Genomic DNA, 24,582 nt, shown 5'->3' with positions numbered 1-24,582 from the left:
AAATGGCATCTCATCCCAAATCCAAGAGAGGAGATAAAAACAAGGATAGTTAAGTAATGTGCAGCCTTTGATATCTAAAAGTCCAACAAACATTAAAAACAAGCCAGGGGCTGGCGCTGTGGCACAGCAGGTTAAAGCCCTGGCCTACAGCACTAGCATCCCATATGGGTGCCAATTTGAGTCCCAGCTGCTGCACTTCAGATCCAGCTCTCTGCTATGGCCTGGGAGAGCAGTAGATGGCCCAAGTCCTTGGACCCCTGCATGCACATGGGAGACCCAGAAGAAGCTTCTGGCCCCTGGCTTTGGATCAGCTCAGCCCTGGCCATTGCAGTCATTTGGGGAGTGAACCAGCAGATGGAAGGCCTCTTTCTCTGGTTCTACCTCTCTAACTCTTTCAAATAAATAAAATAATAACAAAAATAAAAAATAAATTAAAACAGTCCAGCCCCTAGTCACTTCTGTATAAAATCTACACTACAGCCTACAGCCTGTTTATCTCAGTCCCCATTATCTAGGTCAGATGTTAAACTATCAACAAAATATTAAAAGCCATGCCCAAAATTAAAAAAAAAAATCTAAATCTAAAGAGGAAAAAAAAAAAAACTAGAGTCAGCCAGAATAGATTTTGGAATTATCAGACAGGAATTTGAAGTAACCATGATTACTTGATTAAGGAAACTAATGGAAAAGGTAGACAATGTGCAAGAACATATGAGTTATGTAAACACAGATGGACACTTAAAAAGAATCAAAAGAAAAGGCTAGAAATCAAAGCACAGTACAGAAGTAAAGAATGTCACCACTGGACTAATCAATAAACTTGGACACAGCAAAGGAAAGAATCAGGGAGTTTGAAGATAGGTCAAGAAAACAGGATGAGCTTTTTGGCCTAGCAGTTAAGATTTGTTTGGGACACCCACAGTTCACATCAGAGTGTCTGGGTTCAATTCCTGGATCCCGATCGCAGCTTCTGCTAACGCAGACTCCAGGAAGTAGCAGTGATGCCTCAGATGGCTAGATTCCTGCCACCCACATGTAGTCCCAGCCCAGCCCCAACCCCTGCAGGTATCTGAGGAATGGGAGTGTTCTCACCCCACCCCCAGCCTATCAAATAAAATTGTAAAGCAAAACAAAACGAAAAACAACCTTCCCAAACTGAAATACAAAGACAAAAAAAAATGGAGGGATAAAAATCAGAAACAAAACTAAGAATTGTGAAATAGCACCAAAAGCTGTCATACATGGGCAGGCTTGCTGCAGCAGGTTAAGCTTCCACTCGGGACCCCTACACCCCACACTGGTGTGCCTGAGGTGGAGTCCCCCTTGCCTTCCAATCCAGCTTCCTGCACATGTGCCTGGGAGGCAGCAGATAGTGGCCAAAGTACTTGGGTCTCTGCCATTCACGTGGGAAACCCACATGGAATTCCTGGCTTCAGCCTAAACCAATCCTGGCAGTTGCAGGCATATAGGGCATAAACCAGTGGGTGGAACTCTCCCTCTTTCTCTCTCACTCTGGCTTCCAAATACATACATACATACATACATACATACGTGGTGTGTGTGTGTGTGTGTGTGTGTGTGTATAAACTGTAATATCAGATAGAGAAGAAAGAAAAAGAGATTAGAACAGGAGAAATATTTGAGGTACTAATGGTTGACACTTTCCAAAATTAATTGAAGAAGAAGAAAGCTTAGAGAATACCAGTCAAGATAAACACCTTACACAAAATTTAAAATACAGGCGTATAATATTCAAATTGAAAAAAAAAAAAAAGAAAATTTGAAAGAAGCCAGAGTAGGTAGAAACGCCTCATCTACAAGGAACAAAGATAAGAATTCTACTGGATTTCTAGTCAGAAACCATGCAAACAAGAAGAGAGTGGTGGGAAACCTTCACAGTGTTGGAAGCAAATACACAACAACCTAGAATTTTATGCCCAGTAATATTATTCTTTAAAAATGAAAAAGCCAAAACAAAAACTTATGTTTCAAGGGATACATGAGTAGACATTTCTTCTAAAAAGATAAACAAATGACCAGTAGTTACATGAAAAGATGTTCAACACTATTAATCATTAGATACAAATCAAAACCATGCTGAGATATCCCCTCAAATGCAGTAGGGTTTTACAACAAAAAAGACAGAAAAATACAAGTGATGGCAAGGATGTGGGGAAATCAGAACCCTCATGCATTGCTATTAGGGAATGTAAAATAGTTCAGCCACTTTGGAAATAGTCTGGCAGTTACTCAAAATGTAAACACAAAGTTTCCATATGATCCAGCTATTCTGCTTAGATATATGAACAAGAACTGAAAACACATATCCACCCAAAAGCTTGTACATAGATGTGCACTGCAGCATTATGTATAATATTAGTCAACAACACAAATGACTGAACTGTCCCACAATTGATGAGCAGATAAAAAAATGTGGCAAATCCATACAATGAGTAGTGTGCAGGCATGAAAAAGAGGAAATACTGGGATATGCTAGGACAAGGATGAATGATAAAAATACTACACTAAATGAAAGAGGTCGGACACAAAAGCTCACATAATGCAGGATTCCTCTTATGTGAAGTGTCCAGAATAAGCAAATTCAAAAACAGAAAGAAGAGTGGCTTCTTGGGCTGAGGCGAAGGGGAATTGAGAGTTAGAACTCATGAGTATGGAGTCCATTTTTGAGATGATGAAAATGTTTTGGAATTACACAGTGAGTGACAGTTGTACAATCTCATAATATGCTAAAATCATCAAATTCTTTTTAAAAATTTTCTTTATATTTACTTTTTATTTATCTGAAAGGTAGAGTTAGAGAGAATGAGAGAATGAGAGAGAGAGAGAGAGAGAAAGAGATTCCATCTGCTGTTTTACTCCCCAAATGGCCACAACGGCCAGGACCGGGCTAGGCCAAAGCTAGCAGCCTGGAGCTTCTTCAGGGTCTTCCATGTGGGTGCAGGGGTCCAAGCCAACTTTGTCTACTTTCCCAGGCGCATCAGCAGGGAGCTGGATCGAATTGTAGCAGCCAAGACATGAACTGACTCCTCTATGAGGGCATCACAGGCAGAGACTTAACCTGCTATGCCCCAACACCGGCTCCAAAATCCTGAATTCTATACTTAAAAGGTGGATTTTATTGTGTGTGAATTTATTCCTACCCTCTAAAAAACAAGCAAAAAAACTCATAAAGGAGAAATGAGTTCTTGAGACAAATAAAACCTGAAATCAGCTCATTTCTAACAGATAATCCCTGCAAGAAATGATAAAGTTCTTCAGACAGATGAGAAATGATAGAAGAAACTTAGATCTATATAAAGTAATTATATAAAGAAAGTAAAAATGGCAGAGAAGAAATAGATGAAAGCAAATTGAAATCTTTTATTTTCCTTAGTTTTAATTGATATAAAAGGTAACTGCTAAAGAAATAAAAATAAAGGTGCACTGAGTAATTACAGCATATGGATTAGTAAAATGAATGAATGACAGCCGAGTCACAGGGATGGGGGGAGGAACTGGAATTATTTCCTCTAAGTCACCTGCCCTACACAAGAAGAAATACAGTATTATTTGAAGGTGGACTTTGATTATTGATATGTATAGTCATATACTAGTCCACAAAGCAAGTCTCACTAAATTTCCAAGAATACATACTACATAGACTATGATCTCTGATCACTGTAATTGAGTTAGTAATTAACTAGAAAGTGAGCTAAAATTCCTGCATATTTGGAAACTTACAAACACACTGTTAAATAATGAACAAGTATAAAATCACAATGGTTTTTCTAGATAGTAGAAATTAAGAATAATGACAATCATTACATACCCAAACTAATGGAATGTACCCAAAAACAGTGCTTTGAGGGGAATATTTAATTCAAAACACAAAAGTAAAACTGATGAGTACATGAAATTTATGAGTTGTATGTCCAATTTAAGTTAGGAAAAGAACTAAAAATTAACTCAAAGAAAGAAAAAAGAATGTAAATTAATGTAATTGAAAGAAATGTATTTATGTATATATATGTGTGTGTGTGTATGTCTGTATGTGTGTGCGTGCGTGTGTATACATCCAGAAACTTCGGGTGTGGGCCCAGCACACTGTGTGCTATCAAGTCCTACATGTGATTCTGATGCATGCTCAAGCATCAAGGTCATCAACCTTTCTCATTTAGCTGAGTTTTAAACCAAATGAGAAAGGAGTTGAACAGGGCTCCTTTTCTTCATGATGCCCTGATACCAAATACAAAAGGAAGAAAATGGACCTGTGACAACTATGAACACCGACAGAAATTCCTAAATCTAGAAATTTGTTCTACCTTGGGGTAATGTCAAACTTTACTACATAGATCCAAAATCAGAAACATTTTGCAAAAGTGACACGACCTCTTCGAATGGTGGTGTCACTTTTTCTACAGTCTGAAACGAGGGGGCAACCCTCACTGGTTCTGCACAGCACAGGCCCCTCCAGGAGAGAGAAGTGTGGAGAAGAGAGAGAACAGAGGTTGCATGACAGACCTGCTGTACACTGTTGCCCAAGACAAAGCGCTGCATTTGTGGGCAGCGTCCCTCTGCCAAAGTCACACTAGAAGCATCTTGTCTTCCAGACGATCACTATACCTTATGGACTTCTGCCAACTCATTGTCAAACCTTGCTGCTCTCTTCAGAATACCAGCCTTGGTGGTGATGACTTTTGGCTTTGGAGTTCTGATTCTTGGTTGTGTCACAAAATCTGGGAGAGATGACTCAAGTTCAACTAATCCTGTGGTGAGGAAGTACGTGTTTTTAGTATCTGGCACTTAAATTCAGCTTTTTCAAGAGTACATTGTTAATTTCAGTAACTTTTTGCCAAGTGGTTTCATTGGAATGTAAAGCACATTTCTGTATAATTATGTTCTGACTCAGACTGGAAAATAAGAAATAATTATAAGATAAAAAAATACTAGCCTACAGAAAGTAATAATTTCCATAATATTAAACAGAAAATTAATTACCTTATGATATACAGTATCACTATTCTAGAGTGGATGTTCACCAATTTATCATTCTGTTCTGGAGATGGCCAGTCAGGGCTACAAGTTCAACAATGTGACCATCAGTTCATGATCTTGGCCATGTGATGTTTCACATGTGAACTGAAATTTAAATAAGACTCTTGGACTTCATCAAAGGGATAGCCTCTTCAAGCATTATCCATCCCCTTGACCCCTACCCTTCTGTCTTTTTTTGTAAAATGTTGATTTTATTATATATTCCTTATCTGCTTTCATAAATTTGGTATAGAAGTTTTTTCTATTTCACTTTTCTTTTTTTTAAACTTTTATTTAGTAAATATAATTTTCCAAAGTACAGTTTATGGATTACAATGGCTTTTTCCCCCCCATAACTTCCCTCCCACCCATACCCCTCCCATCTCCTGCTCCCTCTCCCATTCCATTCACATCGATTCATTTTCAATTATCTTTATATACAGAAGATTGATTTAGTATATAATAAGTAAAGTTTTCATCAGTTTGCACCCACAGAACATAAAGTGTAAAATACTGTTTGAGTACTAGTTATAGCATTAATTCACATTGGACAATACATTAAGGACAGAGATCCCACATAAAGAGTGAGTACACAGTGACTCCTGTTGTTGACTTAACAATTCGACACTCTTGTTTATGGTGTCAGAAATCTCCCTAGGCTCTAGTCATGAGTTGCCAAGCTAGGAAGCCTCTTAAGTTCGCTGACTTCGATCTTATTTAGACAAGGTCATAGTCAAAGTGGAAGTTATCTCCTCCTTTCAGAGAAAGGTACCTCCTTCTTAGATGGCCCGTTCTTTCTACTGGATCTCACTCACAGAGACCTTTCATTTAGGTTTTTTTTTTTTTTTTTTTTTTTTTTTGCCAGAGTGTCTTAGCTTTCCATGCCTAAAATACTCTCATGGGCTCTTCAGCCAGATCCAAGTGCCTTAAAGGCTGATTCTGAGGCCAGAGTGCTCTTTAGGACATCCGCCATTCTATGAATCTGCTGTGTATCCCACTTCCGATGTTGGATTGTTCTCTCCCTTTTTTATTCTATCAGTTAGTATCAGCAGACACTAGTCTTGTTTGTGTGATCCCTTTGACTCTTAGACCTATCAGTGTGATCAATTGTGAATTGAAATTGATCACTTGGACTAGTGAGATGGCATTGGTACATGCCACCTTGATGGAATTGTATTGGAATCCCCTTGCATGTTTCTAACTCCACCATTTGGGGCAAGTCCGATTGAGCATGTCCCAAATTGTACATCTCCCTCTCTTATTCCCACTCCTATATTTAACAGGGATCACTTTTCAGTTAAATTTAAACACCTAAGAATAAATGTGTGTTGATTACAGAGTTCAACCAATAGTATTAACTAGAACAAAAAAAATACTGGGATAAAGTATTAAATTGTACATCAACAGTCAGGACAAGGACTGATCAAATCACTGTTTCTCATAGTATCCATTTCACTTCAACAGGTTTCCTTTTTTGTGGTTGGTTAGTTGTCACCGATCAGGGAGAACATATGATATTTGTCCCTTTGGGACTGGCTTAATTCACTCAGCATGATGTTTTCCAGATTCCTCCATCTTGTTGCAAATGACCGGGTTTCACTGTTTTTGACTGCTGTATAGTATTCTATAGAGTATATGTCCCATAATTTCTTTATCCAGTCTACTGTTGATGGGCATTTGGGTTGACTCCAGGTCTTAGCTATTGTGAATTGAGCTGCAATAAACATTAAGGTGCAGACAGCTTTTGTGTTTGCCAATTTAATTTCCTGCTTTCCCAGGCCATAGCAGAGAACTGGATCAGAAGAAGAGCAGTTGAGTCTCGAACCGGCGCCCATATGGGATACCGGCGCTTCAGGTCAGGGCTTTAACCCACTGCACCACAGTGCTGGCCCCATGCTGGCTCTTCCATTTCACTTTTGAATAACTTTGATTATTAATTACATTAAACATTTTTGAATGTCTTCAGGCTGATGAATTTATTCTTTGCTAAACTGTTTTCTAGTGTACCCATTTATTTGACTTTGTGGTTTTTATTGGTTTGTATGAACTCATTAATAATAACATTAAACACGTTCATTTTTGTTTCTTGCATATATTTTTGTAGTTTAGCTTTTAATCTAAATTTCTATAGTTTAAATATATACATACATATATATGACAATCCTCTTTTTGAAAATATTTAGTTATTTGAAAGGTAGAGTGACAGACAAAAGGGAGGCAGGGGGAGAGAGAGAGAATCTTCCATCTGCTGGCTCATTCCCAAAATGCCCACATCAGGGCTGAGTCAGGCCAAAGCCAGAAACCTGGAACTCCATCTAGGTCTCACATGGGCTAGCAGGGACTCAAGTACTTGGCCCATCATGCACTGCCTTTCCAGGAATATTAGCAGGAAGCTGTATCAAAAGGAGAATAGCTGGGACTTGAACTGGCACACTGATACAGGATGTGGGTGTCCCAAGTGGCAGCTTAACCCACTGTGCCACAACAGCAGCCCTTAAGATAACCCTCTTTTATTGGAATTCTAGCTACATAAATTGCTTACCTTCATAGGTGTTGAGATAGTGGTTTTTGACTACAAAGTCCTCTGAGTTGTTGTCCGGGAAACGACCAAGGCGAGCTAGAGGTCCATAGACCTGTGATGCATAATCAGAATAATCCTTGATGATATTTCTTCTCTCCAACTTCCCTTCTACGTTCTTTCTCTTTTCTACAAGCTTCCTGATTGCTGAAACAGAACATACTTCCATGACTGTCTCCAAAATATTTATCCAAATTAGCCGAATGCAGAATAGTAAACCAATTCTAGTTTTATGCACAGGGGAGCTACTAAATTGAATTAATTTCATGATGACTCACAGCAGCCAGAATGTAACACTAAAAACAGAGTTCTGCCATCTGCATGGCGCAGTCTGTCCCAAGACGGGCAGTAGTGGCAGATGCTGAATCAGCCAGTGTCTTCAACTGAAACTCATCAACAATCCTTTAGGACTGTATTATAAGCTCTGAGCAAGCAAGAAGTATTCAATAATAGTTTGTTAAATGAACGACAGAAACCCAAGGTAACTAGCAAATGCATGTTCTGTGGAGAGTCAGGAGAATCACTTTTCCCCACAAGATAAAGAGGACTGCAGGTTTCTCATGGTTTGTTGGGAAGTCAGAGGGGAAAAGCAACTGTACTCATTAGGAGTATACTCATCTAAAGAGTCAAGCCTACTACCTCTACCATTCCCTTTCCTTTCTATCTCATCGCAGACCCACTCCCTTGGAACCACTCCACGCGGCGTACTCTCAGTGGAGCAAGACGGCAGCACAGGATGGGAAATCAAGCACAGGGGCCTCGAGAGCCACTCCTGTGGATGCTGTTCATGCTTGACCCTCAGTGCTTCTGTGTGTGACTTGGAGTGTGAGAATTAAGTAGAAGTGCTTATACTGTATGATTAATCTACAAAAGTTAGTTAAATCCATCACTATTTATATCAAGTACAGAAATGGAAAAATGGTGACAAAGGAACACCTAGCAGCTAGTTAAATTATTTTCTCACATTAAGAAAAAGTTAAAATTTAAGATCATTAAAATAATTTTCAAGTAATGATTTGTTTTGTAATGTTTCACTCTTGCCAGAAAAATAACAGTTTTGAGTGATTTTTATATGTTGCCATTAAATATTATGCAAGTTACTAATTCACAAATGTAGTTGATAGAATTTTTTAAGATAAATTTTCACTTATTTTTTAGCAGATTTTAATGGCTTTACTTGCAATTCTAGACTCCAGCAGCAGCACAAACCAAAAACAAATCAACTCATTTTTAATCTTGCACTGAATAAAAAGAGTAAGTTGAACACTTCATCTTTTTATGTATAACATATGGATATATCTATCTTTATGTATAAAGTATATAAAGATACACACATATCTACACATATATACAACATTTTTGTGATATCAAAATTTCTTGGAGAGGGGTGGTGAACAAAAGAGACTTATAAAACATCTCTACAGGAGGCAATAATGAGTAAAAGGTTGAGAAAGTAGGGCTGTCTATCCAGAGTCTCAACCCATGAACATGGGGAATCAGCACACACATATACGCACCACACCCCGATAATGTCAAAAACTTGGCTACCTGTTACAGCACCACTGTCTGACTATTTTCCTGAGGGATTCCCCTCCACTTTCCTATCTTTGAGAAAAAATTCATTGATGCACCAGGACCAAAAGAGAAGTTTATCACAGTGAAATTGGGTTTGGTCAGAGAGCCAAAGCCAAGCCCCCTTGCCCGTTTTCTGCATTACTCGATAAATGTCTGCACTGGATTTGTGCCACTTTGGCCTCTTTTTCTTCCTGCAGCTTAGACCACTTGGCATTCAAGTGCTTCATGTTCAGTTCATTTTGATTCTCCTCACGCTTCCTCAGCAGCTCTTTCAGGACTTCCAGACGAATCTCCTGCAATCTGCAAGTGAATCAGAGAACATAAAGAAGCATCCGGTGTCTCAAACGGGTTATTCTGCGAGGGAGCAAAGGAACAGCTGCCTCAAACAGGATCTGCTCTGCAAGGGTCAGGTTCCTGCATTTTCAGAGTGAGCATGACTACGGCAGAGTGTGAAAAATGAACTGGGGTGTGTGTAGGGGGACATCTCAGAAGTGCATCCCTAAGTCACAGGAATGTGTGAGGGCGTAATTCTGGAAGATGAAGATGGTGCCAGCAGGAGAGATAAAGAAGCGCTCTCGACGTGGGAATGACGAGAGCTTTGTGGATGGTTCCAAGATGCCCAGTGCTGCCAGAGGGTTAAGTAATAGGGGAGTAGATAGGAAAAGGTTATGGCACACCATCTTAACAACAAATGTGAAAATGTGAGGGCCTGCACGGTGTAGGTACTCAATAAACCATGTTTTCCTTTCTCTTACCTTCAACTTGTTTAACTAGAGCCACTGGTTTACGTGTATCCAATTAGGTACCGGTGATTTCAAAATCTGTCCCTCCAGTACAGATATTTCTGAACCAGAATTTTTGTTTACTGGAATCTCCCATGGCAATTTCGAAAAATGTATTCATTTTGTTTTCCCAGAAATCTGCCCCTTCTGCTTACAATTGTTTTCCCTTGGCTAACGATTCCTGCTCTGAAACAATTCTTGCGCCCACACATCAACCACCTCCTGTTTTTGTCATTCTCCTAACATGGATTCCTTGCTGCTACCTTCTCCTCCTTCCAATGTCTGTACCACACAGCTGTCCAGGTTTTCCTTCCTAAAACAGCTCTGAACACACCTTCAACCCACACATTAACTTATGCACCTGGTCATTTGTCAAATATTTACTCAGTGCCCACCATCAGCCAGGCAGGACATCGTGATACACAGGATGAAATGCCTCTCCTGGGAAGCAGTGCTGCAGTGGAATAGCCACCTAAGCCACCTGCTACACACAGAAAGAAACACAGCAGCCTAAAGGAAGGAGGAGCTTCCAGTGGGAGGAGAGAGGATGAGCAGGAGGAAAGGAGAGAGGAGCTGTTAACTGGCTGAGTGTTACAGGTAAACAGGACTGGGATTGCCACATCGAAAAGCAGCAAGTCCTCAGCGGAGGGAGCCGAACTTTCCTGTCAAAGGACTGGAGGCAGAACGAGCCAGGCACACCTGCAGAACTGCTCAAAGTGCAGACCCGTGGGAGGGTGAGGGAACAACGACAAGTGATTACAGAGAGGCAGGTGCTCTTATGCCAGTAGTCACCTTTCTCTCTCAAGATAGAAATACAGTCACGTGTGCGATAACCACATTTTGGTCAACAACTGGTAGTCTCATCAGATGACAGTGGGGCTGAACAATTCCTATTGCCTGGCGACATTACAGCTGTCTTACCACTGTAGTGCTATGTGTCATGTGTTTGTGATGATGCTGCTACAGACAAACCTACTGGGCTGCCATTCATACAGAAGCACAGAACATATGAGGGGACTTAAAAAAGTCCAGGGAAAAGTAGAATTAAAAAATAAGTTTATTTTGGTGCAAATTTTCTAAAACTCATACATAATGTGTGTATGTGGTTTTTTTGTTTTGTTTTGTTTTGTTTTGTTTTTTTACAGGGAGAGAGAGAGAGACAGAGAGAAAGGTCTTCCTTTGCCGTTGGTTCACCCTCCAATGGCCGCCGCGGCCGGCGCACTGCGGCCAGCACACTGCGCCTATCCGAAGGCAGGAGCCAGGAGCCAGGTACTTATCCTGGTCTCCCATGGGGTGCAGGGCCCAAGCACTTGGGCCATCCTCCACTGCACTCCTGGGACACAGCAGAGAGCTGGCCTGGAAGAGGGGCAACCAGGACAGAATCCAGTGCCCCAACCAGGACTAGAACCCGGTGTGCCGGCGCTGCAAGGTGGAGGATTAGCCTATTGAGCTGTGGCGCTAGCCTATACAGAATGCTTCATAACATACATTTTCATGAACTTTTTGAAGATTCCTTATAAAAATTATGTACAGTACATAGTACTTGATCACAATAATAAATGACTATTCACTGGTTGCTGGCTGATGTGCTTACTATACTATACTTTCATCATATTTTAGAGTGTACTCCTACTTTAAAAATTACTATAAAACAATCCGTTGTGTTCTACCAGCATCAGTTTTATGCACCTCGTGTGGACCTCATCTCTTGACAGCATCGAGAGGCCACACTGAGTAACCTCCATCCAGGTTTGTATAGGTGCGCTCTGTGACACTCACACAACATAATCGCCTTAAAAAAGGCCATTTCCCATTGGCTATGCAACACGTGACTGCACTAGGGACAGTTCTCAACTTCACCACTGACCTCAATTTCTTACTGTAAATTGGAGATCATAGTGTTCACTTTATACAGTTGTTGTAAGCATTAACTGAGTTTATGTATATAAAATGCTAGAACAATAGTTCTCAAATTTAAGCATGTGTCAGAATAATCTGGAGAGGTTGGTAGATTGCTGGACCTTAACCTGTTCAGTAGGTCTGGGATGAGGCCTGAGAATTTGCATTTCTTTTTTTTTTTTCTTTTTTCTCTTTTTTTTTTTTTTTTTTGGACAGGCAGAGTGGATAGTGAGAGAGAGACAGAGAGAGAAAGGTCTTCCTTTGCCGTTGGTTCACCCTCCAATGGCCGCCGCGGCCGGCACGCTATGGCCGACACACTGCGCTGATCCGATGGCAGGAGCCAGGTACTTATCCTGGTCTCCCATGGGGTGCAGGGCCCAAGCACTTGGCCATCCTCCACTGCACTTCTGGGCCACAGCAGAGAGCTGGCCTGGAAGAGGGGCAACCGGGACAGAATCCGGCGCCCCGACCAGGACTAGAACCTGGTGTGCCGGCACCGCAAGGTGGAGGATTAGCCTAGTGAGCCGCAGTGCCGGCATTTCTAACAAGTTCCCAGATAATGCTGACCCTGCTGGTGTGTGGCCCACCTTGGGGAACTACTGGCTTAGAACATCGTCTGGCATGTAGAAAGCACTCGCAAGTATCTGAAAGTGTCCTCCTCCTCATCACTGATATCACTGTCTACCTCTGGCTTCTTCCTCAACTTTCAAATCTCAGCTCAGAAGCCAAATCACTCACCTCAGCCAGAACTCACTGTTCTCTCACCATGTTCCCCTCTCTCTTTGTGAACAGAGCAGCCCACCTGACAGACCGTCTGGGGGGGCGCTGGTCTGAAGGTGTTTTGCCTCATCCCCTGCCAACTGTCCTGCCCTCCTTGCCTTCGTTGTGGTCCAGTGGACCATACGGAGCTCTGGCAGGACGCAGCACTTCCCTACTCTCCCTGTTTCCTCAGCGACAGGCAGAGCCTAGCACAAAGCGGGCACTCAATATATGTTTATTACATTTATGCTCAATTGTACAAAGTATACACACCCTCTGACCAGGTACATTTTAAATATCTGATGTCTTCTGACAAGATGAGTAGAGCAAAAAGTGTGAATGTCTGAAAACAGAACTGACATTTGACATCTGCTTTGCCCCCAACATTTTCTAAGTCAATTGGAAGCTTTCCTAAACCATCATATAGAATGGATTCAGGCTTAATTGGTGGAAAGTATTATTTAAAAAAATGAATACATTCTGAATTTAGCACCAAATTGGATCCTTAACTTCCCTGTGTATGAGAGGCCTTGGTAGCCTTGCTACAAGCAATAAAGTACCTGGACACAGTCTAGGATAAAGGACAAGCTGAACAAGTACCCTTCCTCTCTTTCTTATTGGGAAGATGTAATTTCTTGGTTCTCATCATTTCTACATAGCAGCAGCAACCTCATTTCCACAGTACACCTGCTAAATGAGTGAAAACTCACCCTGCAGGAGCCTATTTGGCGGAGGATAAGGGCGGCCAGGGCCTAGGGCAGTGGCAGTGGGAATGAATAGAAGGCATCAGTTTGGAAGGTGCTTTGCAGGAATCAATGTGACAGTCTATGCAGGCAGTGAAGAGAAGCCCTCAAGGAATCGTTCAAACGTGGATTCTGTGTGGCACTTCACACACAAAGACCAGTCTACATTTTGAAGTTATTAAAGAGAAAACTATAGAGAGGTCCTATACCACATTGGGAATGTGTGATTACTCTTGAAAGAACTGGAAATCCAATTTTTCTCTAAAGGCCAAAGATTGCTTTTGAGTTGTATGCATTGTACAAATAAAAAGTGGTGGCATTCCTTCCACCAGTGCAGGGATAGTTTTCTGGGTGAGAGAGAACCTACTTTTCAATCTCCTGCTCTCGGAAGGCCCATTCCTTCCTCTCCATTGCGTTCATCATCTTCCTTCTCTTCTCAAACTGGGAGGTGTCACTCAGAGGCGGGAGAGTGGCCTCCCACGCTCGCTTCTCGCGGGCTCGTTCTATCATCTCCACCTCAGCTTGGCCGGCTGGCAGACCTCGACCTGGACGATGAAGCAGCACACCTTAGAAGCACTGGGCAACCCCGTACACCTACCGGGCCATAATCTACTCCCCTTCAGTTCTTCTCTAAATGCAAAAGTTATGACAGAATACAATGATACTGGGAGACACCCTCCAGATGTGCCTCTCAGCCGTGTCATCTAGGTCCTGCATGGCCTCTTCTGAGTGACTGAGCCATGACACGTGTTAGTTGCACATATGATGGAAAGGATTTAAGTAACCACTGCAAAGTCACACCTTGGAGTGCTCCATACTAGAAAAATCTGCATTTTGAAACACAAATAGCAACATGTGAAAGATAGGGAACCTGTTGGACAAAGTGGAAAAACATACTTTTAAAATAACAGCTAATGAAGAAGTTAATTATTAACTGAGAATTAGTTTTGTGTTTTGACCTCCAAAATGAATGTACAATTTAGGCTATCCTTCAACTCCAACCACAAGAGTTCTAAGACACAAAGACCTCCAGGTCAGGCAGACGGGTAGGGCCATTGGATGTGTCTCCTGACCATCTCGGAGACACTGAGTAAGACCCGATCCTAGCTATGCCTCCCTAAAGCAAGATCAGGGGACCCAGTCACACTCAGATGAGGTAGCCTTGGTTTACTGCATCAGCTTCCTGGGGTGAAAAGTGGAAAAAGGAAGTGGGGGCTAGAACAAGTTTCCTGTTGATCACTTAATCCCAGTAAACTGATCTTTGTTTTATTTTCATTTAAAAAAATTGAACAGAAAAGTACAGAGATATAAATGTCATATTTGTACCACATACAATAAACTACTAATATTTTCGCTTTGTTTCAAATCTTGGGTAATGTTCACACTTTTAGCAAAGAAATACATGAATTCACATGTCCTGTTTTTTAAATTAGGACATTATAGAAGAAGCTGAAGTCTTCTGTATTCCATCTCCTTATTCTGATCACCTTCTCAGAGGAAATCACAACATATTTGGTGGGTACACCATCAATTCATTTTTAAAAACTTTTTTTTTTTTTTTTGACAGGCAGAGTGGACAGTGAGAGAGAGACAGACAGAAAGGTCTTCCTTTGCCGTTGGCTCACCCTCCAATGGCCACCGCGGCCGGCATGCTATGGCCGGCACACTGCGCTGATCTGATGGCAGGAGCCAGGTACTTAGCCTGGTCTCCCATGGGGTGCAGGGCCCAAGCACTTGGCCATCCTCCACTGCACTCCCTGGCCACAGCAGAGAGCTGGCCTGGAAGAGGGGCAACCGGGACAGAATCCGGTGCCCCGAACGGGACTAGAACCTGGTGTGCCAGCGCCGCAAGGTGGAGGATTAGCCTAGTGAGCCGCAGCACTGGCCTTCATTTTTAAAAACTTTTATACATGTGTATAAAGAAGTGAAGCCATGTACAGAATAATAATTTATATAAAGATGCTAACTCATAGAAGTATCGATATATTTGGAGTAGGGATTTGAATTGCTTGGAGGTCTAAATTATTTTCAGGAGAAATCATATCTATTTGAGTTCTCCCATTCATAAACATGATATGAACCTTATTTTTAATCAAAATTTATTTACTTAAAGAACAAGTTAACATCTTCTCCCAAAATGCCTTGCATGTGCATTTAGTACGTGATTTCCTCAAGGTGTTGTCATCTATTGCTATCATGAATGTGATTTTTTTTCAATATTTTTTCTAGTTGTATATTGCTTATAGGAAAGCTACTTACGTTCAATGTCTATTTCATCATCAGTTGCCTTGTTGAACTCTCTTTTTAGTTCTAATTATTTATTTATTTTCTAAATGAGCACATTGTTTGCAAATAGTTTTGCTGCTTCTTTCTAATTCTCACACCTCATTTTTGTCTTATCTTCCTGCATTGACTCAGGGTTTCTCAACTAGGGTGCTAGTGCCTACTTGGGCAGGCACTACTACCCCATGAAGTACAGTACGTTTAGTATCCTAGCCAGCCCATCCCCCATTGTGTGCGCTAATGCCAGAGGACTTGCTAATCATTATTATCTACAAAAATGCAGCCCCTCCCAAATGTCTGGGCTAGGATCTTCTCTTTGTTGCTAAACAAAGGCCATGATGAGGGCATCAGTGCCCTTTTACTTTCCTGGAGAAGCTGCTGCAGCTCCCCCTTCAGCACTATGTTTACTGAAGGCTATGGTCGACTCTTTCAAGTGGGCAGTTTCCTTCTGCTCCAGATTTATCTGTAGTTTAGATCATGAAAGAGCACTGACTGTTACCAACACTTTGCATTCAGGGCAACATTTTTCCTATATTTTCTGTAAAGTAGTAAATTATGTTGGCTGATTTTCTATATTAAAACAAACCTCTCTGATGCATCCACTTGGTTAGAACAACTCATCCTTTCCAAATACAGCAACATTTTATACCCAGAATATTATTTAGAATTGTCTGTTGATTTCCTCACTTGTTAGATTGGCTTATCATTTTGCTTTCTTAGTTTAGATTCCTTTCTTCTATCTTTGTTTTCAAATCAAAGCTATACTAGCCTCATAAATGAATATAGTAACAACTATTCTCTTTTTCCTCCTTTTCTGAAAGAATTTTCATAAGACAGAGATAACTTGTTCCCAGAATGAATGGTAAACTTATCTGTACAAATGTTTAGGAATTGATTTTTGCTTTTTTCTTTTCACCAAGTCAATTTCTACAGCTATTCTTCAATTCAGGTTTACTATTTTTTTCTTGAACCAACTTGGTAATTCATACTTTCTTTAAAAATTTCATAAGTCATGCCAGTTTTGAAGTACAGGGTAAAAGATATTTATAGTATTCTCCCATAATTCTTCAACTGCTAAATCTGTCATTATGTTCTTCCTTCAGCTCTAATTCTCTTTATTTGCATCTTCTGCCCTTTTTCTTGATGCTCCCTACAAGAGGCTTATTATTACACTGTTATTATTATTATGCTATTCAATCTTATGCAAGAAATTATATTACGGTCCTAAGACCCACTTATTTTACCTTTTTAATGTTATATTTATAATGTTTCTGATTTTAAGCTTATTAGTACTTTACTTGTAAAAATTAAATAAGCTAAAATTGTAAAGCAATTGGCGCCGTTCTTGGCAGTAGGTACTCAATCCTCCCTTCCTCCTGTGGAGCAATTATGGTGTCTCCTTTCTCATTGTCATTATTTTTAATTTCTCTTTATGTAATCTTTTTATTAATTCATAATATACACAAAGAAAGTTGCAAAAATGAATATCCCATACAACCCCGCACCCAGATCAATGAATGGAATATTACCAGAGTCCTAAATTTCCCATCAGATTCTCTTCCTATTCTCTGCCCCAAAGATAACTACCATCCTCATACCTAGCACACTTTGTTTCAAGTTTTTGTAAATGGAATCTCAATATAGATATTGTTAGGTATCTTCCTTTGCCTACCATTATATATGTGAGACTCACTCATATGGTTACATGTAGCCATATTTTCATTCTCATTACAATATAATATTCTACTATATTAATATACAATATTTTATTAATCCATTCTATGGTTGATAGCCATTTGACTGTTTCAGTCTGAAAACAAATATGAATACTGTTTCTATGAACATTCTTATACAGGTCTTTTGATGAACATAATATACATTTCTACTAATAGAATTATAGATTCAATTTTCCTTGTCATAAGGTTAGGAATGAAATCTATGGTTGTAGGTACAAGCACATAACATAAGTCAATGGACTTAATCCTTAAAATAGCCTATAAGATACTTTGATTGTGCATAAAAATGTCTTTATTTTATTTTAGCTCCTTAATACAAGTATGGTAAAAGAATTAGCTCGCAATTATTGCAATCTTTAGGTCTGGGAAATTCTTAGCTATTATCTTTTCTTGCATCGCTTCTCTATCATTCTTTCAGTATCAATTTCTGGAGCTTATAATCCTATCTGCCATGGCTCTTTTATTAGGTCTATAGGTGCATTCTGGAATATGTCTTTACTTTTTCATAATCTGTTGGTCATTCACACGTATTCATTTGAGAAATGTCTGTGCAGATCCTTTGCTCCTTTTTAAATATAGTTGTTGGTTTTCTTGTTATTGATTAATTTAAGCTCCTTTTATATTTTAGATATTAGCCCCTTAGTCAATGTATGATTCGCAAATATTTTCTCCCAATCTGTACACTGTCTCTTAACTCTATAAACCGTAGTTGCCTGTATGATATCATTTCCAGGAATTCAACAGCGTGCATGGTTATCAATATTGTCAACTGCCAAAATTCAAGAGAACTACCAACTCACCCCAACAAAGAGTAGCCAGGGTCAAGAGTTCAGGGATTGTGTCCTGATACACTACATATTCTGGAGAGTATGGATCGGTTTGAACATCAGCATCCCGATAGTCAGTCTGAGTGCTCACGGAATACTTTGAAGGGGTGGGTAAGTACTTAGAAGAAGCAGAAGGAAAAACATATGGCTCTGTCCTAAAAGAGGAAAATTGGTTTTAAAAATGAAACTTGATATTATCACTTAAAACACTCTATAATCAAGTAGAAATAAGCCCTTGAGCTTTGCAAGTCCATTCTCCCTCCAAATGTTGAGAGGCGCAAATTTATGAATCCAGCGTAACCAAGATTAGGCTCCCAAAAGCTTGAGAAAATCATCTTGCTATCCTCCTTCTGCCAAGAAACTGAGAGGGAGAAAATACCTTAGTCTACTCATAAAAGCATATATTTATATTTATCTGTGTGTCACTGGGCAAGGCTGTAGTGTAGAGCTATAAAAAGACGGATTCTGAATCGTTATGCAGCACTTGTGGAGTTGTTCAGAACTGCTGTGTTCCTCTAGAAACACAGGAGCAGAGGAAAGGAGAGGAGAGGAGAGGAGAGAAAAGCAAGCCAGGCTTTTTCTGGCTAGATGATTCTATAAATAATGTTGGGATCACTTGTTAACATGTAGAAAAGCTAACCCATCTCTTGCGTAAAAATTAATTCTATATCTTCTTAAGAATGTAATGTAAAAATGAAACTATAAAAGTGCTTATAGGAAGTATATGCAAATATTTGTATCATCTTTGAATGAAGGTCTTTTTACATTTGATTCTAAAGCCAGAAACTGTAAAAGGAAATGATCGAAAGAACTGAGGGTAAGTTTAAATGTCTACATCTCCCCAGTGGAAAGAACAGGTCTTTAAAGAAGGAGGTACCTTTCTCTGAAGGGAGGAGAGAACCTCCACTTTGACTATGACCTTGTCTAAACAAGATAAGAGTCGGAGAACTCAAAAGGCTTCCATAGCCTTGGAAACTCATGACTGGAGCATAGGGAGATTACTGATGCCATAAACAGGAGTGTCGATTTGTAAAGTCAACAACAGGAGTCACTGTGCACTTACTCCTCATGTAGGATCTCTGTCCTTAATGTGCTGTACATTGAGATTTAATGCTATAACGAGTACTCAAACAGTATATTTCACTTTGTGTTTCTATGGGGGTGCAAACTGTTGAAATCTTTACTTAATGTATACTAAACTGATCTTCTGTAAAAAAAAAAAAAAAGAAAAGAAATTATCAATTCCCAACTTGACTCTCACTGGGATTAAACATGACAATAGGTCTGATCTGATTTCATCATGATTTAAAAAATCATCTATTATTTTTCACTTTATGTTTCTGTGTGGGAGCAAACTGTTGAAATCTTTACTTAATGTATGCTAAACTGATCTTCTGTATATAAAGAGAATCGAAAATGAATCTTGATGTGAATGGAAGGGGAGAGGGAGTGGGAAAGGGGAGGGTTGCGGGTGGGAAGGACGTTATGGGGGGGAAGCCATTGTAATCCATAAGCCGTACTTTGGAAATTTATATTCATTAAATAAAAATTAAAAAAAATTAAAAAAAATAAATGTCTACATCTCAAAATATCACAAAGCAACATAAAAGCTAAATGACAACCTCAGAAATTGGTTAATTATAAATGAATATAAATACATAATAAAGGGGTTGGCACTGTGGCATAGTGGGTAAAGCCGCCTCCTCCCATTTGGGCACTGGTTTGAGTCCCAGCCGCTCTACTTCGGATCCAGCTCTCTGCTATGGCCTGGGAAAGTAGTAGAAGATGGCCCAAGTCCTTGGGCCCCTGCACCCACGTGGGAGACCTGGAGGAAGCTCCTGGCTCCTGGCTGTGGATGGGCGTAGCTCTAGCCATTGCAGCCAACTGGGGAGTGAACCAGTGGATGGAAGACCTCTCTCTCTGCCTCTCCTTCTCTCTCTGTATAATTCTGACTTTCAAATAAATAAATAAAATCTTAAGAAAAATAAATTATATAAAGTTAGAGTCTTTCATATAAAAGCTCTTGTAAATAAATGACAGTTGAATACTCCATAGAAAATGGATAAAGGACAATTCACAAACCAAAAACTTAAACTTCTGTATTATTATCTGTCATCACTGAAACAAAATACCTACAGCAGCCTAACTTTGTAAAGAAAAGAGGTTTATTTAGCTCCCAGTTTTGGAAATCCAAGGGCATGGCCTGCCCCAAACCATATCAACCTCTAACAAACATATGAAAAGATGACAAACATAACCAGTAATAAAGTTAATTAGGATAAAATGATCACATAAGAAAAGATTTAAAAGACTAAGAGAGGGCCAGTACTGTGGTGTCACAGGTTAAGCTGCTGCCTCCAATGCTAGCATTCCACACGGGCACCGGTTGGAGTCCCAGCTGCTCCACTTCCGATCTAGCTCCCTCCTAATGCTTCTGGGAAAACAGCAGAAGATGGCCCAAGTGTTTGGCCCATGCACCCATGTGGGAGACTCGGAAGAAGTTCCTGGTTCCTGGCTTCAGCCTGGGCCTGCACCAGCTATCTGGGGAGTGAACCAGATGATGGAAGATCTCCCTCTCTATATATAACTTTGCCTTTCAAATAAAATATTTTAAAAATAATAATAAAAATAAAAGGCTAAGAGTACATAGCATTGATGAAATTGTGGACAAGTCTTTTCAAAAACCGTTGATGAAATTATAAATAGGTACTACCAACAGACTAGTATTTTATCAATCTATATCAAACCTTTAAGATATCCCTCTCCCCAGCAATTACATATCTAAGGATTTATTCTAGAAAATCACTGAACAAGTGTACAAAGGTATACAGTCATCCTTTGGCATCTGTGGGGGATCGGTTCTAGGATCTCCCATAGATGCCAAAATATGAAAGTGTTCAGTCTCTTACAAAAAAATGGTATAGGATTTATGCAGAACCTATGCACATCCTCCTGTACACTTAAATCATCTCTAGATTATTTATAATACATAATATAGTAAAAATGCTATGAAGAGTTTGTTTATTGTATCATTTAGGAGAAAATGACAAGAAAAAAGTCTGGATGTGTTCAGTGTAGATACAATTTTTTTCAAGATTTTTTATCTGCAGTTAGTTGAGTCAGTAGATGTGGGAACTGCAGATACAGAAGGTTGACTGCTCATAAAGTCTCCTTTATATGAGCGAAAACTTCGAAATTTAAATGATCATCATCAAGAGAATTTATATATATATAGATATACACAATGGAATTTACATAGCTATTCAAAGTAAAATATTTATAAGCATTTGAATATATGTATGATTCATTATAAAGTAGAAAAAATGAACATTATTAAGTAGTATGCATAGGATTACATTTTTATGGTTTTAAAAATATTTTATGCACAGGAAAATGCCTAGGTAAATATATAATAAAATACTTACTTCTGGGTAGTAGAATTATAGAGAGTATACTTTTCATCTTATAGTTTTCTGAATTTTCTCACTCTCTTTACCAGGTACATGTATTACTTTTAAAATAGAAAACAATATAGTCACTTTCATTTGAAGAAAATGTTTTTTCCTAGTTGGTAAAAGAATTGATTCAATTACATAAATAACTAAAAGATGCTTTTATTTTGAAAATAGAAGCAATTGGAGGCACTTATATATGAGCACATCATATACATACAGCTTAGCTGGAGGAAAAATACATTTTAGGCCAATTAGAAAAAAGCACCTGCTTGGAAATCTAACCTGTAACAAATACTTTAAATAAATTTTAATGTTGAATTCTTTTTAATTAATTAATTTGAAAGTCAGAGTTGCACAGAGAGAAGAGAGGCAGAGAGAGAGAGAGAGAGATCTTCCATCCAATGGTTCACTCCCCAATTGGCTGCAACGGTCGGAGCTGCGCTGATCCGAAGCCAGGAGCCAGGAGCTTCTTCTGGGTCTCCCACATGGGTGCAGAGGCCCAAGGACTTGGACAATCTTCCTACTGCTTTCCCAGGCCATAACAGAGAGCTGGATTGGAAGAGGAGCATCCGGGACTCAAACCAGCACCCATATGGGATGCCGGCACTTCAGGCCATGGCATTAACCCACTATGCCACAGCACCGGCCCCTAATGTTGAATTCTAACTAGTATTGAAATTTCTTTTCTGGAGGTTGCTATGAGTTTTTAATATATGTAGAAAATAGAAGTATTTGGTGCTTCTTATATGTTCAGTTGCAATTACTCTACTGTAAAATTATAGTTGAGGCAATAACTTCAAGTCAGCTTTACATTATCCCCAGATCACATTTTTTATTACATTATTATACCATTAACTTGACTTAACAGAATGAAGTATCCCCTTTTAAACTAACCAATATTTGAACCATCTGATCAAATGTACTTAAATTATGACAAGGCATAATGAACATTCCTGCAGTTTCCTCTTGGCTTAGTATCTTTTCAGGTGGGGCATAGAAAAGTATGCAAAACAAGAATGTTACTTTGACAGAATCCCCATAGTAACTTAACTTCTCACTTCATAGTAACTTAACTAACTCACTTCTTATTTTCTGTAACCTGTTCTCCCCCCACCCCCCACCCCCCGCCACTCTCCACACTTCAGCTGGTTTGGGGAGGAGTAAACTATGAATAAGTATAATCATCCCTTTCCCACCTCCTCCCCAAGCTTGGTCAGGACCCAAACCCCGAAAAACTCCACATCTGCTCCAAGCTTGGCTTGACCCCAACAGGACAGCATACAAAGAGGAGCTCCTCAGGGACCAGCTTTGTGGCACAGCAGATGACGCCAGCATTTGCGATGCTGGCATCCCGTACTGGAAAGCTGGTTGGATCTCCCAGCGATTCCACTTCTCATCCAGTTTGCTCCTAATGTACCTGGGAAAGCTGCTGAAGATGGCACAAGTACCTGGACCTCTTCCACCTAAGTGGGAAACCAGAATGGAGTTCCTGCCTCCTGGCTTTAGCCTGGCCCAGACCCAACTATTTTCGGCTATTTAGGGAGTGATCCAACAGGTGGAAAATCTCCCCCTGTCTATTACTCTTCCTTTGAAATAAAATAAATAAATCTTTAAAAAAGGAGGGGCTTCTTAAACTTCCAAATTCTATTAACTCCATGGCATCTTTTTCAAGTATTAATTTTTTAAATCCTTTTTGCCAAGATATCTACATAGAATCCAAAGTAAAGACTCCAACAGTTATCAATGAAAAGAGTATGGCTGGTCCCCAGCTGGTCCCCAGACAATCCACCCCTGTTAACACAAAGTGACATTATCCTTGGAAACCTGCCAGACTCCCAGGGCTGCCTTCACTCAGGGATACCGATTCATCCTTTCAAAAGGATGAATCTAAGAGAGATAGGGATATCTAGAATGTCAAATGTTATGGTTTATTTCTTACAGAGAATCTTTGTACCTTATGTCAGTTCCTTAGGAAAGAGTGAGAGAGGCACAGTATTTATCACTGTAGGCCTCTAAACTCCCTATAATTAGTAACTTTAAGATCTGAGGCAATTATGACCTCTAAAGAAGGTAATCCAATGAACTCACTCTTTTTTTTTTTTTTTTTTTTTTTTTTACAGGCAGAGTGGACAGTGAGAGAGAGAGACAGAGAGAAGAGAGAAAGGTCTTCCTTTGCTGTTGGTTCACCCTCCAATGGCCGCCGCAGCCAGCGCACTGCACTGATCTGATGGCAGGAGCCAGGTACTTATCCTGGTCTCCCATGGGGTGCAGGGCCCAAGTACTTGGGCCATCCTCCACTGCCTTCCCTGGCCACAGCAGAGAGCTGGCCTGGAAGAGGGGCAACCGGGACAGAATCCGGCGCCCCATGAACTCACTCTTAAGAAACTACCAGGGCCGGCGCCACGGCTCAATAGGCTAATCCTCTGCCTTGCAGCGCCGGCACACCGGGTTCTAGTCCCGGTCGGGGCGCCGGATTCTGTCCCGGTTGCCCCTCTTCCAGGCCAGCTCTCTGCTATGGCCAGGGAGTGCAGTGGAGGATGGCCCGAGTGCTTGGGCCCTGCACCTGCATGGGAGACCAGGAGAAGCACCTGGCTCCTGGCTTCGGATCAGTGCGATGCACCGGCCATAGCGCGCCGGCTGCAGGGGCCATTGGAGGGTGAACCAACAGCAAAAAGGAAGACCTTTCTCTCCTCTGTCTCTCTCTCTCACTGTCCACTCTGCCTGTCAAAAAAAAAAAAAAAAAAAAAAAAAAAAAAAAAAAGAGGTTATGACCATGATGCTAGCTAGTTAGCCTTAAAACTTAAAAAAAAAAAAAAATTACCAGAAGGCTCTACAGGGATGCATCTATCTCTTAGCCCTCCTTCTGCTCACATACAGCATTGCATAGACTACAGGTCTGAGCCACCCCTGG

General features: G+C 40.2%; 1 protein-coding gene across 4 annotated transcripts in view; it reads right to left on the bottom strand.

Moving 5' to 3' along the window:
* The window catches only part of CFAP91 (cilia and flagella associated protein 91), a 61,750-nt gene that overhangs the window by 28,396 nt on the left and 8,772 nt on the right, over positions 1-24,582 (bottom strand). For all 4 annotated transcript variants that reach the window (XM_070072179.2, XM_070072182.2, XM_070072180.2 and 1 more), the window contains exons 6-10: positions 18,190-18,371; positions 13,738-13,915; positions 9,330-9,487; positions 7,577-7,759; positions 4,624-4,766 (exon numbers count right to left, since the gene is read on the bottom strand). In XM_070072179.2, coding sequence (XP_069928280.2) covers positions 4,624-4,766; positions 7,577-7,759; positions 9,330-9,487; positions 13,738-13,915; positions 18,190-18,371 — 844 coding nt within the window. The remainder of the gene's footprint in view (positions 1-4,623; positions 4,767-7,576; positions 7,760-9,329; positions 9,488-13,737; positions 13,916-18,189; positions 18,372-24,582) is intronic.

This window comes from Oryctolagus cuniculus, chromosome 4 (genome assembly GCF_051225735.1).
Source record: "Oryctolagus cuniculus isolate XC-2025 breed Fujian yellow rabbit chromosome 4, ASM5122573v1, whole genome shotgun sequence".
NCBI classification, from domain to species: Eukaryota; Metazoa; Chordata; class Mammalia; order Lagomorpha; family Leporidae; genus Oryctolagus; species Oryctolagus cuniculus.
The sequence above is the reverse complement of the archived record's forward strand: the minus strand, read 5'-3'. Positions and strand labels throughout refer to the sequence as shown.